Source organism: Monopterus albus, unplaced genomic scaffold (assembly GCF_001952655.1).
Source record: "Monopterus albus unplaced genomic scaffold, M_albus_1.0 scaffold16.1, whole genome shotgun sequence".
Lineage (NCBI taxonomy): Eukaryota > Metazoa > Chordata > Actinopteri > Synbranchiformes > Synbranchidae > Monopterus > Monopterus albus.
Window position 1 is genome coordinate 2,668,979 of NW_018127896.1, and position 13,534 is coordinate 2,682,512.

At 41.3% G+C, this 13,534-nt stretch overlaps 2 protein-coding genes across 7 annotated transcripts in view; both read right to left on the reverse strand.

Moving 5' to 3' along the window:
• LOC109955748 (vang-like protein 1) overlaps positions 1–1,823 on the reverse strand; it is a 44,880-nt gene extending 43,057 nt beyond the window's left edge. For 3 of the 5 annotated variants that reach the window (XR_002274310.1, XM_020592172.1, XM_020592168.1), the window contains exon 1: positions 1,661–1,823. The gene's annotated coding sequence lies outside the window, so the exon portion shown is untranslated. Of the gene's footprint in view, positions 1–178; positions 255–389; positions 616–1,660 lie in introns of those variants that run through there. The other 2 variants (XM_020592169.1, XM_020592170.1) reach the window with 2 other exon arrangements.
• An 8,891-nt stretch (positions 1,824–10,714) lies between these two features.
• Positions 10,715–13,218, reverse strand: LOC109955750 (helix-loop-helix protein 2-like). Of its 2 annotated transcripts, none has more exons than XM_020592175.1 (2): positions 12,655–13,218; positions 10,715–11,918 (listed from the first exon to the last, which is right to left on the reverse strand). In XM_020592175.1, exon 2 carries the CDS (start codon positions 11,876–11,878, stop codon positions 11,507–11,509), a length of 372 nt encoding a protein of 123 aa, XP_020447831.1. In that variant the 5' UTR covers positions 11,879–11,918; positions 12,655–13,218; the 3' UTR covers positions 10,715–11,506. The 2 variants fall into 2 exon arrangements, with proteins under 2 accessions (XP_020447831.1, XP_020447830.1); XM_020592174.1 differs by having other exon boundaries at positions 10,715–11,921.
• Between the last annotated feature and the right edge of the window lie 316 nt (positions 13,219–13,534).

The window sequence follows — 13,534 nt, forward strand, 5'->3', positions numbered from 1 at the left end:
TAGCCAGCTCTAACCTCAGTGAAATTGTACCTGGTAAAATAAAGGTTAAATAGAAAATGTCCTGTGAATTAAGTAAGGAAATAAAACTGAGAACGTTGTCCAGAAAGACTTCACCAAAATGCTTTTAACTGATACTAATATACATGTCCTGAGCTCTGAAGTTTGATCAACTATCTACCTTGTAAGCTCTTGACAGGTGTCATAGATGCTGTCCACATTCTCTCTGCAGTTGTAACCAGAGCCATGTTACTTTTCTGGGGCAGAAAGTGAAAAAGAATCAGTGTGTGATTACAATCACACAATGCTCAAATGTAAGTATAATCCAGAACAGAAAAGTATTTATGATAATTAGGGACTTGCATCAATTACAGTAAGGAAGAAATTGTTACCTTTTAATGTCATCCAAAGTGTGGTGTTATGATGGACAATCCTAGTGTTATCTGACACTTTATAGCAACACCAAACAATTAATGCAGAATATGCAAATTAATCGCCAAGGAGTAACTACAACATTTATCAACACCAAAGAATAGTTTGTAGGTTGCATTAGACTATATTAAAATATATTAATAATGTTTCTGTCAATAAGCATCCGAATAAAAAGTGAAACCAGCCAATGAGGACTCAGCTCAAACGAAAATCATTAAGGCTTATTAATCAAACGTCGCCATGCTGAACACCTGCTGCAGAGCACCTGTTTAGCATTTTGACTAGTTTTATATGGCAGCAACTATTGCTTATAATAGCTACACGTTAATAATATAAATCAGTTAAGTTGGTTAAACCGGACAACCAAAAGGAAGAGTTTTATTATTTAAAAGAAAAATGGACATTTATGGAGAGTCATCCGCCTAACTTTGTCAGGTCAGGTGGATCTCCAGACTAAATAGAGCAGCCCGCTATCACCTGTGAGCCGGCAGGTAGTCGGACCTAGCCGCAGGAAACTCCGTGGTTTGACCGTGGCCTCGGAAGCCCCCCAACCCCACCCTATCTGCAAGGCTACTTGAAAAATCAAAGCACTGCGCCGTAGTTTCAAGCAGGTATTGCGTTTGTTTCTCTGCTTTCTCATTGTTTTCCGAGGCTGGGAAAGCTACCATGTATCCGTCCGCGTCAACTCTGTCGCAGCAGGTTACAGTTTACAGCTGGGCTGCGGTACGGCAGCCGGGCTAATGCGGATCAAGTGAACCGCATGAAACAGTTTGACTTTTCTCTTGGTCACACTGTGGCTCTGCAACTTTCTGGCTGACAAAGCCGCCATCAAAGGGTATACTGTTCCAAAGCGATACTATCGAAAAACTTTAGCGAAAATGAACATAAACGGTTCCGTTCCCCAGTCTGGGTTTGTGCGTTGGTCTGACCGCAGTTAAATGAAGTTGAACGCATTCCCCTTCATACAGGTAGGCAAGACAGTAAGGGCGTGTTCCCAAGTCTTTCCTTACAAAACACAGGTTCAGCCTGACCCTGAACAACAGTCTTTGTTCTGTGTATATTAAAATAACAGACACGTCACCCTACATTTCTGTAAGCTACAGGACTCTACATAGGACATTATAGCCTGTAGGCTAAGCCTGAGCTTCACACACTACTGAGCCCGCACTCCAACATCTGCACAAGAACACATGACCGACAGTATCTCCAGCGTTATCAAAACACAACTCACCCTTTATTGGTGGCGATATTATTCCCATAGTTGATCATTTATCCGCAGGTTGTAAAGCAGTTTGCCCCACAGCACACGGTAGGCTGCAGTAGGAAGGAGCCCTTGGTAACCGCAGGAATCACCCTGGCAGTGAGGAATTTCACAGGGGGGCAGTGCTTCTCAGCATGTGGGGGTGTAGTACGGAAACATGGCGCTAGGGGGCTGTCTTCAACATAGGAGGGGCCCCGGCTTGTCACAATACAAACTGTTGATTACAGTGTCATATACAGAGGCTGTGGTGATGCTCTGGTTCCAATAAGGAATAGTTTGAATTCCTTATTATAAATTACTAGCAGATGAATAGAGAAGTAAAACAAACAGAGCTTGGAAATATGCTTATAGAAACTAGAACCATTAAGTTCAAGTTCTGCTGTGAATAGTAATGTTTTTCCACAAAAAAGTTCAATCACCTTACTTTAAAATTCCATCATCCCACATCACACATACCTAAGTTGTAATTCTGGACCATTTTACACAGTGAAGCTCCAACATCAAAGTTAAGTAAAAATAAGCAAAATATTATTTTGAATGCTAATTGACTTATGACCTTTTTGTGTCAAAGGAGTCACATGAGGATTCAAGTGCTGCTCCTTTATGTGCCACGAAGTATTTGTGAAGATGAACAATTATCTCCCCAAACTCACAACCATTACAAACCATCTGATGCTGCCCTAAACTGTCAGATGGCCTTCACAGGGAGCAAAGAACGGCAGAGTCTAGGTTGGCTGTTGCATTAACAAGTCTTTCATTTGCATTACGCAGAGGTTAGTCTTGGGAAGACTAAAGTAAAGGGATATGAAGTATAATGAGAACAGTCAGAATCTACAGTCTGACACAGCTATGCTACAAGTACCTACACTTGTATGTTGCTACCTTGTGCTGTCATTGTTGCTGTTAATTTTGCATTCTAATGTTTTATCTATTAAGTTAGGAACTGAAGTTTTTGGACAGCCAGTTCAGGAATTACAGAACAGACTTAAATTCTATTATATCAACAAAGTTTACAAAAGACTATTTCCTAAAAGGGTTTTTTAATATTTAGACAAGCGCCATAGTGCCAGGCTCTTTCGTCTCCTCTACCCGCGGACTGGCAGTGTTTGTGTCACAGCTCATGAAGCAGAATAAGGTAAACAGCTGTCAGCAATACAGCCACTCACTCGCTCAAAGCAACAGAACAAAACAGTGGTGTGATAGCAATCTGGCATGGACACAGTCAGTGACAGAGAGGGAATGTAAACTAATAAACCTCTTATCCTCCAGATAACTTCTTCTCCTTCAATAAAGGACAACATGGAAGTATTTGACTTGTTGTTTGACTCTGGCCTACTGCTAACCCTGCTATTAGTCACTGTGAACTTACTTTAAGTAAGATTTTCACATACATGAAATTATACTTTGGCCACTGGGATTTTCACATACATGAAATTATACTTTACTGGCCAGTTTGCATTGAAATAGTTAAAGTAGAGCAATATCATCAACAAAGCATATCTAAACTATCAAAGTAAAAGTCCCTTTCTTTATAAAATGTCCCCTATTGTAAGTTTCTTAGGTAGTGTGGTAGTGTTCAGATCCATTTGGAGGACCATAAAATGATTAATAGGAGAGAGAGTAAAACATACAATTGACTTACGGACTTCTCTATCGAATATTTGCTTTTGTTGTGTGAAACTGCTGTCAGATTAAATGTATCTGAGTAAAAACTACTAAATTTCCCTCTAGTATAAAGTAGAAATGCTTGTGCATAAGCAGCAGTGTTTTAACACTAGGCGATCTTCAACACTAATACATGTTTATTTATGTACATGAAGACTCACAAAGTCAGTTAAAACATATTGACTTCACATTTCTTGGATGCTGCTGCCATTCTTCCTCTAGTGTGTCATGAGACAAAGGCCAGATCATTCAGACTCCAAACACACACGGAAGTTCAAACCACAAGGCAACAGATGCCTCCAGCAATTACACGCCTGTATATGAATCAATATGTTGGGCTCCTTTGAAGTGCATCCTTAGCCCAGCACACACATACAGTCACCCCGAGATATATCTCATCCCCTCCAGAACACAATGGAGGTCATGACTGGGACATGACCCCTGAGCCTCCCCACGGACTGCCAAACAAACACCAGTGCTGTGTCAGGGATGGATAGGGTGTGTGTGGGTGTGTGTTTGGGGGTAGGTGTGGGAGGTTGTCTCATTTTGTAATTTCGCACATTTTCACTGGTGTCTTTGCTTCTTTTTTTAGCCTTTTTTATTTCTTTGTAGTTGTTTTGCATCTATCTTTTGGGGGTTTTGTTGTTGTTTTGAAGTCATTTGATTGACTTTCCAGCAGAAAGGTTAACAGTCCTTTCATGGTTCCCTGGTCTAGGGACCCCCTGACCCCTTGGGCCCCTAGGCCTGTGCCCAGTAGGCACATTCAGTCATCCATCCATGAATAAACATCATTTTCATTCTGATTCTCTCACACAATATGTGTACTTGCTGCAGTCAAACATCATAGTTTAAGATTAGTGCGCCACCGTGTGGCAATGTGTTGCCATTACTGGACCTGAGAGCATCAAAATACACATGTAAACATCTCTTCCATCTGGCAGGTTTTCTATAGGCTACAGTATATCTGCTGTAAGTTATATTTAAAAATCAAGTGTATGAGTATTTGTTTGTCAGTCATCCAATGTCAATTTGTATAGAGGTAATTTTGCTGTTATTTTATCTAAAGGTTATAAATAAATGTTTCTAATCAATATGTGATTATTCAAAACACTCTCTAAAAAATTAATAGTTTATAGCAATTACAGATTGACTAGTGACCTCCCTGCTCTGATGTGTGTATCAATGAGCTGCAGTGAAATCAGATTACAGCAGTGAACAGCAGCTCCAGGTTCTCCGGCACGTGCTGCCACTTCTTCACGTTTATTCAAAGCTGGGAAGCGCACGCAGATGGCCCCTTTTGAGAGAGGCGAGGTGGGGGCCCCTGAGATCAATTCAATTTGGTGTCCGGAAGATAGATGGATTCCTCCCCCAAGACACAGACTTTATGAGTTTAGAGGGGTTTTTGGTAAATAGAGGAGAGAAATGAAAGCGTGTAAAAATGAAGACGAAGTGGAAAGAGATGCAGTTTATGAGACCACACGCATACATGCAGAAAGAGAACAGAATGGGAGACGGTTAGAGTCAGCCAGATGAGATTCTCTGTTTAGGGGCCTAGGGTGTGACAAATTAGGTTTAAAGGCCCAGTCTGAATTTTTTCAAAGTAAGTATATGGTTTTAAAGGTGGGCTACCCAAAATGAACTGAATTTTGCTTTCACTATACCTTAGTTATAACCTGAAGTGAATGTTTGAAACTGATACATTTGCAAATGTGGGTCTAAAAAAACATAAAAATGATCAGTTGCACCCTTTAGTAAAATGATAGATCTTACTGAACCCACACTGGGCAACTCACACAACAGCAAAAGTACAATACCAGATGCAAAAATTATAGTTTTTTTTTTACATATACAAATTAAACATGGAAATACTAATATTAAACGGCTAAATACAATATAAACTAACATAAAAAGCAACTGTAATGTATATTGAGACAAAAATAGTCACAAATAACTAAGACTTGATAATGTATTGGGTAAAATGGGCAACTGCCTTCAGGCCCCTGACCCTCAGGAGACTTAGGTCTTAAGTTGAGTGATTGTGACAATACGTTTTTGGATTAATTGCAAATGTGTGCAGTAATATGAACTAGCAACTGAAATGATAAGGGCCTTAGGGCAGCTCTTGCATTTTTACTCATGATTCTTAGAGGTCCATAGCTGATTTTTGCCCCAAGGCCTCCTTGCAAGCTCTGAAAATAATAAAAAGTAGAACAAAAACTGCACTTGAATAGTTGGTCAACATAAGAAGAGTAAAAACTATTAATCAGTAAAACATTAACATTGTGCAATATGATAAAATAAAAAATGATCACATATTTGTGGGGAATTCAGTTCAAGACAGGGCACTGACAAGCAAATAATTCATTTTCCAGTCACAATGACAGGGGATTAAAATTGAGATAATTCTTCCTTAATGTCTTTATGATTCAGTAATTATTAATCTGCATCTTGGCTGTATGTTTGTGTGCCCTCTGAGACTCAAAAAAGGGGGGGAGGGGGGACAGCAGGATGTTGAATAAACTCCCCTTCTGACTCACAGTGACTCAAAACCAATGAGGCATCCACAACAAAGGCCCTACAATTGGATTTAAAAGATCTTAACCAAATTGAAACCCAATGAATATCACCATTTTAACTGGCCAGATTGGGCCTAATGCATGCGCACACACCTTATGACAGGCCCGCGGTACAGATGGTCCGAGCGTGAGTCTGAATGAGAGGGGGACCATCCGCGGCTGCTGACGCATTGTGGGGGGACGTCGTCTTCAATACAGCACTTAATGAGAACAGACTGACTCTTTCTCCCCTCTCCTCCTCCATCCTCCGTCCATTCTATTCCTCCCCCCTCCTTCCCCTCCCCTGCTCTCCCTGATTCTCTGCTTCTCCTCTCCTCTGCCCATTTCCATCTGTTTGGAGACAAAGGGCCACGAGCCAGCTCGAGCCCCGGGACCCTGCTGGTGAAGTAGGGAGGGATAATACGGCCCATCCCAGGGGCTGCATTTCAACACATGGACCAGGTTTTGTACTTGTGCTGCATGAGCACCCTTCACACACACACACACACACACACAGGGATGTGGATGCTTCTTGCACTCCCACAGACACACACCTCTATGAGAGAGGCAAAAGGAAGGAAAAGGGGTAGGGGGGACAGGAGTCGCAATACTGATTGGGGAGTTCTCGCTTTGAACATGAACACTTCCATAATACCCACCGACCTGAAGAATAAAAGAGAGGGTGAAAAAATGAGGCAACACAAAAAGCCCCAAATGTTGTTCCTCGTACTGTGAACATATGGCTGTTTGTTGTCATACTTTCTCTCCCTGTCCAATTTACACAGAGACAGTGAGCTCTCAGAATTAAATGGGTGTGTAGAGTACTGTGTGTGCATGTGTGTGCTCCTGTTGGCTTTGAGTGTACCTGAATGATGATGAGGAGAGGGGTGTCCAAACGCCGATAATGGCCGCTGTATAATTCCCTGCTGTCTGCACACACCTCATGACATATGGTCACTCCTTGGCCTCCACCATTACATAAGCCCACAGTGCGAAGAGGGTGGGGGGTTGTGGTGAAACATGGTACTTTCTCACACACACATACACACACACACACACACAAGCATGCACCGGCCACACTGTCAGCCAGGCTGTTCAGTGCCCTCAGCAGTTTGGGCTTCGCCTGTCACTTTTCTCCCCTGCCCCTTCTGGGGGTTTGTAAAGAATAAATTGAAGAGGACTGATGCTACGGAAGCTTTTGGGATGAGGAACACAAATGGTCTTGTAGTGCTTCATGGCGACGTACAGATGGACTCCTCCATTCAATAAGCCTGAGCAGAAGTCTGTCTCCACACTATGCCAGAATCACAGAGCTTGTTTTGTGTTCTGAAGAGGACAATCTGTTGGTGCAACATATTGGTGTTCTTCTCTTTCTGTGTTTTTGTAAAAGCATTAATAGAGCAGAGTGAAATATTGGACTAGTCAGGTTTGAATGATGATTCGACAAATGTTCCAATGAAATTCAAAAGACTGTCAAACACTGAAATGTGTCAGTGATTTTTATCTCATGCAAACTGCTGTTTACTGTTTCTGTGGTTTCAGACAGAAAGCAAAGCTAATTTTAGTGCATAGAGTTAGTGAAAAGACACACTTAGGTGAAAATTTGCCCAAATTTGTTTCAACTTTAGCAAATAAAACTGTGTATCCAAATTTGTGTTTCAGCTTTAACAAAAAAAATGTGTATGTAAATGAGTTTTAACTTCACAGAACATTTGTTTAGAATCCAAATTTATGTTTCAACTTGTTTAAAAAAGCAAAAAAGAAAAAAAAAAACATATCCTGGGGTTTTACAAATCCACATTATAAATAGGGTGAATTCCAAACATACGGTCACATGCCAGTTGCTAGTTAGCTTACAGCTAACTGCTTTACAGTCAGTACACTGGCTAATAAAACATCAGTGAAACATTCAGTGAAATTATAAAAACTGTGAGTGAAGCTTCAATGACCTTTTTCTTTCTGCCAACCTGTTACATATTCAAACCTCCAATAGCCACACTAAAATTAGGAACATTACCATCCATTTGGTGCCGTGTTTCTGTCCACCTGATGAATGTGAATCCAACAGTCAGTCTCCTTTTAGCACTCTTTTTGATTTCTGTGCATTCTTGAGAGAAATATCTGGCTACTAAATGCTCCGCTATACTCACCGGCTAGTTGAACTTTGTCTTTTGGTGGTGAGCAGGCAATGTTTATAAAGCTTTTTAGCCTACTGCAGTCAAAAGGCCACCACCATGACAGTTGTGACTGGTACAGCTGAACAATGAGCTGAAACTCAAAAAATATAGTCAGCAAACTGATTAATATTTGGAATATTTGCTAACATTAGCCATGGCATGCCACTGATTATAAAAGAGCAACTTGTATCAGCAGAACCTGTTTACAGAAATTAGCAAGGGCATCTTTTATAGTAGCTAAGAAAAAGTTTTGATTTGTAAGAGGAGGAACATATTTGTCTTTTAAAAGTTGCATACTTTTATTTGTGTATCACCAAAAAGTGGGTTAGTAAAAACAGCCTTGTCACCACAAACGTTTTTGGCCTCTGTGAGTGCAGCTGAAGGTAAAATGAGAACAGATGACTGACAATCTGACAGAAGTGAGGGACAGGAGGCACTTGAACTGAAAAGGAAAGAACATTTCATGCCACCTTCAGTCACCACAAATAACAAAACCTGAAACGAGAAATGTGGCTTCATTACTGCCTCACTGCAGCTGCTACCTGAAAACAGATAGATAGACAGATAGATAGATACAGTAGATAGATTTTTATTGTTTCTATTCTTACATATTTGACCTAATGCATTCTATTGCTCAATTGGAACAGCTTAACCGTGGCATTTCTGGGGTGACGGGTTCGAATCCCACTGGGACCACCCCTGCTCCTGCAAAAAACTGTTTTACTCATGATAATCTAATGTGGCTTGGATAAAAGCATTCACACATCCTCTACTATCTCCTATTCTGCAGCTCAACTACAAGCTTTTTATAGTGCAATCGATGGGAATGGGCGTATATATTACAAATGAATATAAATATTTGGATCTTTTTTTGCTCATATCATTTGGCAATATTACATCTCAGTGCTTGCTCGCTCATAAATTTCCATCTCTCCCATCCCTCCTCTCTCTCCGGGTTTCCCACGGGAGGTGCCAGACGGCCAGTAATTTGGTTGTCTTGGCTCGTCTGGAGTAACACCTGCCCCCTCTCTGGGGATGGAAAGAGCCTTTCAGCCAGGAGCACACATGGAGGCTACCACTGCCTTTAGCTGCTGACCACTTAGTGTGCGTGTATGTGTGTGGCGACAGGGCGAGTTTTATTTATCTGCATGGGTTTGTTTCATCTGGCATTGTGTACGTGATTGTAAAGCAGGCCAAGTTTAAGTGGGTACGTGTGTGTGTGTCTCTGCATGTGCGTGGACAGTAAGGTGAGTTTTGTGTTGACACTATTTCACCTTACATTGAATGTGTACGCAGATAGTCATCTAGAAGCCTTCTGTATGTTTTTTGATTTGCATGTGTACTTCTCACACGTGTGCGCGCGCGACAACGTGTACGTGATCCTGACGTCATCCTGCGCTACATCCATCATCCCTACCGGCTGATTATTAGCCGTGGCTATCACTTGCTATTTTTTCCTACATTGCAAAGTCAAAAACTATCGCGACTTCATTTTAAAACAGGAAACAGAATATTTTTTTCAAGTACTTCCGTTTTAATTAAAAATAACACCGGAAAATATGAAAAGTTTGTCCATTAGAAACCAGCTGTCACACGATACCTCTACTACAAAATCTGCATAAAGCAACAAGTAGCCTACACAACCCTGAAGAGACAAAAAATCTTTGGATAGAGGATATGTTTTGTCCACTATAAAATTACTTGTTGGATTTTGTAACACAAAGCAGTGACAAATAAATAAACCAATAATCAAAAAAATATAACATCAAGACACTGAAGGTAATAAATTCAAACTATTTTTCGAATTTGTTATTTTTTGGTCACAGCAAAAAAGAGGTTTAACTCTGAATCGTAAAATAACCCCTTGGTTGTTTGACATAATTTGACATCATTATTCTGTCAATTAAACACAGTTTTAAATTGAACAAATAAATAAATAAATAAATAAAAGCAGCCAAATTCTTCTTTTTCGAGCAACAACAATTTAGGGAAATAAACATTTATGGGGCCACTGAACCCCATTTTGAAGTGCTTATCGTTGCTATTAATAGACAACAGAAGTGACATTAAAAATAAAAGAAATTATGACATACATCAAACATATACATCAAACAAATAAGTTATGCTATGGATTAACAGAAAGTGCCATTTTAAAGAGGAGAACACCATCACTTTCCAAGTTCAATTTCACAGCCTAAAATATAGAAGCAACAAACAATATACATTTACAAAAAGACGCCAGCCTATGACATCAACACAAATAAATTAGCCTTAAATAGAAACACAATTAAATAAATAATTCCATACACTTTTAAAAAAATGATTAGGCTAATGTCACAATTTTATATGTCATAAGTGGCACTTATGCATCGGATCTTTTTTCTTCCTTTATGGAAAACATCATCTAAACTAGATCTAAAGCAGCTATCTCTTATACATCCGTTCATTTCGCTCGGAAAAATGCCTCAGTGTTTGTTTTATTGGGGCTCAAACTATACAGTGAAGAGGGGAGTCCGTTTTAGGCTGAAGTGTTTTCATGGCGTTAAATAATTTCAGAAGATGATTTAATGTGGAAAACCAAATTAAAATGTCTTTGACCCCCCCCCCCCTCCCACACGCACACGCACACACAATTTCCATCCTCTATCACTCTTGTGAAGGAAACATGAATGCCCGCGGTGTTCTTCCAGCCCATCCTCCCCCATCCTCCCCCACTGTATATCGGAAAATAATCCTTATTATTGCATCTACGAGCTCAAACAACTCGGTGCTTGTTGCTTTTGTTCAGTGAGTCTGGACTGAAGGTTGAGTAGAGCAACTTTGCACCATCGTAATAAATCATCACTCACACTGGGTCAACTCAGTCACCTATAAGGTGCTGTATGGCAAACTCCCAGCACCCGGGGGCAAGATGGTTGAATTCGGTGGAAAACATTATTTTAGAGAGTTTGGCCCTGAATGCTGAATTGGTTGGATTTTTTTAACGGGTTCAAGTTTGCTGACTTTATTGGTGTGTAATTAAAATCTCAAAGCTGAAGTCAGATCATGATCACAGGTGTTAGACCCACTGAGCCAGTTCTGATTTTTATATCAGGTTGCTCCCTAAAATAATTCCTAACTTGTATTAATTAGAACGTTTATTCCGATTTGTTTTAATCTTGTAACTTATCTCATGAGAGAGTTGTGGATACCAAGAACTTATTTCATTTTACCTGCTGAAAGCTGGGGAATTTAAGTAGTGGATGTCTGCATCAAATATCAGCTATGGAGAGCTACAAACATCTGCTTTCAATTTTCTCCTTTAGCAGTCGAGCCTATACGTGCCAACCGTGTCGTACCCAATTGACGCCCAGCATGCGCTTGAGTCCAGTCTACCGACCCGAGCACCTCTGTGGTGCTCGTGGAGGCGGGGGTGACTTTTAGACATCCAGCACGTGATTGAGATAAGAGATATAGCATATAGCCAGTCTGAGAATCTCGATCTTGGAGAGTTTCTTGTCTGGGGGCAAGGTGGGGAGTAACTTCCTCAGCTCCGCGAAGGCCACGTTGAACGCCTCCACCCGGATCCTCTCTCTGGTGGCGTGGGCCGAGCGGTACTTGGCCGTGGCCCTCCGCCTCCTCCTCTTTTCCTCCCTGCTCAGGGGCTGCTCGGCTTTACATTTGGCCCTGTCCTCGCCCTCCGCCGGCTCGTCCGAGGCACAGCCGACCGACTTGAGGCCGTTGAGCATCGTCTCCGGGTCGGACTGAGTCCAGGACAGGTCCGCCTCAGCCTGGTCCGGGCTCAGCATCATTTTTATTGTCCGCTGTTGGCTGTCACTCCTCCGTAAGAAGCTGCTGTATGGACAAATGCAACCATGAAAACACTGACCTATAGGCTGCACATGTATGGCACATGAATATCTGTTAAAAAGGCTTCATTTCTCAGCAAGTCTGCTGCTGATCGAAGCTCACAAAGAAAAAGAAAATTCATGAAAAACTGAACGATTGTTTTAAATGCTTTCTGTCACTATGTGGAATCCCACAGCGGGTGCGCAGCTGGGTGCCAGTCCACCCCAGAAATCCAAAGGCAGGCTACGTTTATTGCTTAATAACGTTAAGCTCCATAAATAATATATGTTCCAAAATAAGAAAAATGGTTAATTCAGAAGAGGCCAAGGCCTAAAAAGGAGCCGATCAGTTAGATAAATGTTCACTTTTAAGTTTTCTATCACATGTTTATTTTTAATATCCAGAAGAAAAATACAAGTTGTGGCCATTTTTGAAGGAGCAACTTCCTTTTTTGGTGAATTAACATAATCAGAAGTAGCCATCTGTCATAGTGTGATGAACACATCTGCTTGGCTGAAGCCAGGGTGACTTGACAGCGTGGAGGCACACGACGGCAAAAATAATGTTGACATGTGCTGGACATGAAGCCACTAGCTATTGTTTACTTTTATTAACAAGGAAAGTTCAAGTTTGGCGACGCTGCAAAAAATTCCAAAATATATGACGGAGATAGAAACATTTTAAAGCAAATTTATATGACTTCTTTTTAGGGGAATTGGTTTCCACATTTGAGACTCACCTTGACAAAGAGTTGGAGGCTATTTTTTCTTGAAACCAACTTAAAACGCTGTTGAGCGGAGCCTCAACTCCAGATTAACTCATATTCCACTGGCCAAACAACCGTCAGATGTTAAAGAGAGTCTCACGAAAACGAAAAAAACAATTGTAAAAAACAATTTTTTACTTTCTTAGCCACGGATTTGCGACATGGGAATCATACAGGGGTTAAACGTCAAGCAGGGAAATGTTTGCGGATCAAATGTTAGTGATCGTGCCGATTAAAAAAAAGATAGCAATGATGTGAGCAGGGATCAGGCAGCCCCCCGTGTGATCCCAGCGATGCAGAGACAATAGACGAGATGGGGAGATAGTGGTGAAAGTGCAGCCAGGGCTACTCGTCCATCCGCCTGTGGAACATGGAGATAAAGGAGCGAGATAAGCGCGTCTCTCCCCGTGTCAGGAATCAGTGGATCGGAAGGCAGCTCACAGATAATCCCCCTCTTTTTTGCTCCAGTCTTTCTTCCAACGAGTGTCATATGCGAGATAAGATCCAAACGGTCCCGACTAATAAAGGCTCACTTCAGGGACGGAGGGGATGGAATATATTTGAGGAATGGTATTGTCTAACACCGCCCCCTCCCTCACCCCCTCTCTCTCTCTCCCCGACACACACACACACACACACACACACACACACACACACACACACACACACACCCCCTCCTTCTCTCCTCACGCCCCTCAGCCCTCAAGCGCTCTCCCTCCCGAGGGACTAGTGGGCAAAGGGAAAGTAGAGATGTGTACATGATAAAGGCTGGAAAATAAATAAATATGTGTCTGTGCTGTGAGTTTGTGCACGTGTTTTTAGTGAACAGTAGTGATTTTAAAAAAAATTATCG

Bases quoted from the DNA above. Each gene is read 5' to 3' on its own strand.
- LOC109955750 (XM_020592175.1), bottom strand. From the start codon at position 11,878: ATGATGCTGAGCCCGGACCAGGCTGAGGCGGACCTGTCCTGGACTCAG.